Source organism: Glycine max, chromosome 15 (genome assembly GCF_000004515.6).
Source record: "Glycine max cultivar Williams 82 chromosome 15, Glycine_max_v4.0, whole genome shotgun sequence".
NCBI lineage: Eukaryota > Viridiplantae > Streptophyta > Magnoliopsida > Fabales > Fabaceae > Glycine > Glycine max.
In genome coordinates this window covers 17276987-17282892 of record NC_038251.2, presented here as the reverse complement: position 1 = coordinate 17282892, position 5906 = coordinate 17276987, and the positions used below count along the sequence as shown (strand labels likewise).

Genomic DNA, 5906 nt, shown 5'->3' with positions numbered 1-5906 from the left:
CCTGCTCCAAATGCTCAACAATCCTTACACATCCTGTGCAATCAACCTGTCTCAGTGAAAATAACAAGTCAGTATTAATTTATAAAAAATAATTAAATTAACAAAAACTACACAAGTTATGCTTACCACAGAATGCTTAGGGAGATCCGACACGACTAGAACCTCGGGGATAGGTGGCTCGACGAAGTCATCATCATGAGGGGGAGGGGGAGGCGCAGGTCTCGGCTCAGCAATCTCCTCCGTCGGCGTCACAAAAGGGTACAAAATCTGAAAAAACCACTCCATGTAGTCTGGGGCCACCTGCCCAGGAACTACATAGAGCTCCCCTGTAGGCACCAGATGATCTGAAAAGTGTACCCACCGGTCGTCTATATCAGTACCTGTCAATGAATCACGAACCGGCGGTGGAGGAATGGTCTGAATGTACCCAAACTGCCGAACCACCCTCTCTAGTCGAATGTAGACGATGATCTGACCCCATCTAACTTGCCCCGTGTACGAGGAGCTCATAGCCCCGAACTCCCCGATGCTCAGCATACGGCATCCAACATACGTTGGTCACTGTCAGGGCATCAATACGTGCTCGGTACGGGGCTCCCTTAATCCCTGTCATCTGGGCCTTACCCGTAAGCCACCTACAGGCACGTGGGCTAGCCTCAGCATAAGTATCAATGACACATCGATGGACCGACAGAAAGTGCTCGTAAATCCAGCACTACAAACACAAAGTCAACATTAACAAACAAACATGGATTGAATTTTACTTTAATTTAAATTACAAGCAGCGATACTCACCTGAAGTAGTGAAATGTAACCGGCCATCTGCTGTGTAGGGGCCTGCGATGCCTCGTTAAGATGATCTTACAAGTGGACCAAAGCGGCCGCTCCCCAAGAGAATGCCCCTACCTGGCCCAGGTCCCTAAAAGCTTGCAGGTGCACAACATGGACATGGGTTGCACTCTTGTTAGCGAAAAGAGTGCAATCAACCAAATGAAGGAGGTACGTCCGAGCTGTAGCAACCCACTACCTGGCCTGGCACCTACTCTGGTACATGTCCCGAAGCCAGGACAACCGAACATGAGGCCCACCTGCCTGACGTGTCTCAGCTATAGCCTCGTCTGGGTTGACCTTAAGTAGCTCCGTCAACAGGGCCACTACGTCAGATGTAACCAACGACTCGAATGAATGCAGCGCACTAGTAATTGGAATGTGCAGGAGTGACGAAACGTCGTCTAGAGTGATCATCAGCTCTCCTACTGGGAGGTGGAAGCTACTCGTCTCCCTATGCCACCTCTCAACAAAGGCGAATATAAGTCCAGGATCAGTGGTGATTACAGAACACCTGATCAGTGGATCCAATCCGGTGGCCGCAATCATACCTTCGATCTCAGCAGCCGGTCTCCCAAATTTATCTACTTTCCTACCATGGGAGACCAACTTGAGATCGGGTAGTTCCTAAATTGAATAACAGTTTATAAATTTGTGTATTTCAAAATAAAAGGAACTATGAGACATTTTTATCTAATTACTGGAATAAAAAAAGTACGTACCTGTCCACTCCATATGCTGTGTGCCACATGATCAGCAAATCCTATCAAAACAAATGGGTAGCGTGGCCCACCGGGGAACCCCTCATGATCAGCAGGTGCCCCTAAGCTCCCATCACTAGCCACTCGATCTGTCTCAACACCATCGGCGACGCCTGTCATCTCTGGCCAACCATCAGACACATGAGGTACATCCCCAGGCAATTGAGGAACATCCTCGACTCTCTGGGTAACGTCCTCAGGCACAGGAACCCGTTGCCTACGTGCTGAGGTAGTGGGCCTACGACGCCGGGAACATCAGCCTCAGGCACATCCTCACTAATGTCTCTGCCTCTACCTGTGCCTAACGCACGACCTAGACCTCGTGTTCTAACCATGATCTGAAATCTTGAAGAACATTTACTTTTATTCGTCAAATTAAATATTCAAATAATTGGTAACAAAGCTTTGGAATCCTAACTAATCCACATAATTTATCCAAATCCACAAATTATATATTTAGTTCAACACAATTTATCCAAATAATTGACATACAAATGCATATATAAATCACACCAAATATAATTTCAATTTACATATAATTCAATTTTTAATAGCAACTAAATAACACAAAGTAGATAATAAATTTTTTTAAAAAAATTGCAAAATTCAATAAAAAAACATACTCGTGGAAGAAGGTTCTTCCACGGATGGCAGCGGAAGAAGGTTCTTCCGCGGGAAGGAAATGGACCGATGCAACAGGCGCGGAAGAACGTTCTTCCGACTTGTCCATTTCCTTCCAGCGGAGGAACCTTCTTCCGCGCGAAGACGACGACTCATTTTACACGCACGGAAGAAGGTTCTTTCACCGCGAACCTTCTTCTTCTCCGATCGTCTTCTCCTCTCCCTCGCGCAGAAACAACTCCTCTACCCTAAGCTCCTCTACCCTAATCAGTACACTACCATTACAAAGGAAAAGAGCTTAGGACACTAACCTAGATGGAAGAAGAAGACGAAGCTCGAAGCTGGTGGAAGAAAGGAGACAGCACGGGCGCGCAAAAGAAATGGAACGAATGCACAGTACCATTCAAAATTTTCTTTTATATAATTTTTATTAAGGGGCATTTTGGTCACTTCATGTAATTGCTGGGTGCACTAGCAATTTTGCTGGGTGCACCTAGCAACAACCTTCTTACTATATCATCTTCACCCCAGCCCAAAAACTGTTTTAAAAAGATTATTTCTACTGAACAAGGAAATATTGTCATTAACATTAAACCAATTTGTTCAAACTATTCTTTTTTAAATAAACATTTTTTAAAACACTTTTTTAACAATAGAATTTGTTTATTAAAATAAACAAAAAATTACTTTTTTTTAAATAAAAATAATTCAGATAAACTAAAAAAAATAAAAAATATTTATTTATTTATTTAAAATAAATATATGTTAACAAATAACTTTAAACCAATCCCCACATTGTATCTGTTGGGTTCAAGTTTATGTAACTACTTTGAAGATGGGGCAAATTCAACACCATTAATGAATGAAGATTAAGCTGCATAAAATGATTCTATAAATGGAATGATTCATGGACAAATTTTACTAACATACTCTTTATTATACTCCTCTTAATTAATACATTATACACATTTGTTAAAGTTTATTAAAATTATGAAATCATGAATCTGACTCATTAAACATGATCTAATTTTTTTTATAATTTTTAATAAATTTTAGTCCATAATAAAAAATATTTTAAAAAACTTATTGCTAGCTCATCATTCACGATGCTACGTTAGGTTATCACTAATTGAATCCTCCTTGCTAGACCAAATTATGATAACCTCAAATCATCTACCAAGTCACAACTTCTCACTCAAGTAGTTAATGGTCTAATTTGTGGACAAAAGAACTTAAATTTTGCAACCAATTAGCAGGGCTGTGAACAACGTCCTCCAAAATGAGTGGAAGACTCAATATTAACCTCCTATCATGCAATCATGTTAAATAGATAAATTAACACCTGTAAGATCTATAATAAAATTATGAATGTCATATTAACACAAAATAGATAAATTAAGCTCTCTTACACATCTAGTCATAGCTCTTGAATATGCAGTTCTCAAATACATAGCTCTTGAATATGTAGTTCTCAAACACAACTCTTAAAAACACAATAAGTCTCTATCCAAAAAAGAAAAAGAAGCAAGAAGTCATCGAAGTTAAAATTCACAGGTACATATCTTAGAACAAATCATAAAAAACTCTGGGATCTACAACATGTATGGTTACTAAGCATTAAAGTAAAATGCCTGGATCTTTAATTGGTTCCTAATTGAAGCGTTTTTCGACAATTGTTGAATCACGAACAACCAATGAATAATGTAGCCGATGACCTTACGATTCTTCCTCAATCTGAGTCTCTTTATTCCATAATAGGATCTTCGTAACTCTTTAAATGGAGAGAAGAAAAATTATATGCGACAACTTGGTATATTGAAAACCATAACCTTCTTATAGTGTATTAACCTAATAGGATTATCATTATCTCCCAATAGCCAACATCAACATTTGTCCATTTAAGCCAATATCACCTTATCTAGCCGTTTAATGGACTTACTTGATTTGACTACATAAAATAAAATCCACTCATGATAAATAGTTATTATAATTGTCTTAAATATTAGCCCACACTAATGATTTAAACACAAAATTCCAACAATCTCTCACTTGGGTTGCATTCTGTAACAATTATATCACAATTTTTTAGGGGCACATCCTTACATTGTTTATCTTTAGACTTCCATTTTAACATCTGGTCTATCTCATGAATCCATATGGAACTATTGTGACTTCGTCACTACAACGAATGCGACTAGACCCCAATGACTACCACATCAATACACCCAATGACATAGATCAATATGGATGTGTATCATGAAAATTACATGCAATGTGATATCAATCATGCTTATTTTCAACTGGTTTAACTTAAGTCTTTAGTGAGATTAATACAAAGTTTTTAAGTGCAATTTAAAGATTGCACATAAATAAACAAGTTTAATAATAAACTTGTAAAGTATAATATTTATTTCTGCAAAAAATCAAATACATGAAATTCAAATTTAAACATAGAACATAAAGACTCCCACTCAAACAAGACAATAACTGAAATGATATCATATAAGCAACATGCTCATAAAAATACCTTAAGTCTCAACCATTAATTAGTGGGTCAACTAGCATACTATCTTTTCCTATATGTTTTATAAATATATTTATTTTCTGAATTCTTTCTTTAACAACCAAATACTTTATGTCAATAACCTTTGACTTGGTTGAACTCCTGTTGTTGTTGGAGTATAACACTATTGAGTTATTGTCACAATAAATACTTAATGATTTCTTAATGTTTGTAACAACAAGTAAGCTAATGAAAAAAATGTAATAGTCATATCATATGGTTTGATGCCTCAAAGCAAGATATTAACTCCACCATCATGGTTAAAGATGTATCCTAGTGTGGAGTCTCTACTATTTAGCCATCCCACAAAATTGGAGTTAGAATACCTAATGATCTCTTTACTTTCAGACTTCAGATATGTAAGCATGTAGTTTTTTGTTTTCTTTAAATAACGCATTATGTGCTTTACTACTTTCTAGAGACACATATCATGATTACTCACATATCTCTTTAGGACTCCCACTAAAAACTATCTTAGGGTGAAAAAAAACTTAAGCATATATAATACTCCCCAGACCCAAAGCACAAAGAATCATTTGCATCTATTCTTTTTTAAGATTATTAATGGGACACTGTTTAAGACTAACTTGTCTCCTTTAGCAACATGTGTATCTTCTGATTTACTATCTTTCATGTTAAATATATCCAAAACTATATTGATAATTTTTTATGACAATAAGACTATATTATAACTAGAAAGATGTCATCAAAATATAATACCAAAAGGGAAAATTTACTTCCACTGAACTTTTGGTATATGCAATCATTAACCAAAATTGCCTCAAAGCCATAAGAGGTAATAACTTGATGAAACTTGTAATACGTTGACAGGAAACCTATTTAAAGTCATAGATGCATTCCTTTAGTGTGTAGACCATAAACTTTGAATCACCTTAACAAAGTTTTCTGGTTACACCATATTGTTTCATCAATGTTGTCATTTAGAAACATAATCTTTACATCCATTTAATGCAACACTAAATGAAAATTGGTTATCAGTGCCATTATAGTCCTAAAAGAATCTTTCTATGTAATCAGATTGAAAATCTCTTTATAATCAATGTCTTTCTTTTAAGTAAAGTCTTTGGCAACGAGATGAGCTTTATATATCTCAATATTATCCTTTGAATCTC

At 36.7% G+C, this 5906-nt stretch overlaps 1 protein-coding gene across 1 annotated transcript; it reads right to left on the bottom strand.

The window, feature by feature from the left end:
* Window positions 1-1023: 1023 nt before the first annotated feature.
* On the bottom strand, window positions 1024-2319 carry LOC102664114 (protein MAIN-LIKE 2-like). The gene is made up of 3 exons (XM_006598349.1): window positions 2213-2319; window positions 1551-1827; window positions 1024-1455 (listed from the first exon to the last, which is right to left on the bottom strand). The coding sequence occupies exons 1-3, from the start codon at window positions 2317-2319 to the stop codon at window positions 1024-1026; spliced, it is 816 nt and encodes a 271-aa protein (XP_006598412.1).
* Window positions 2320-5906: the final 3587 nt, after the last annotated feature.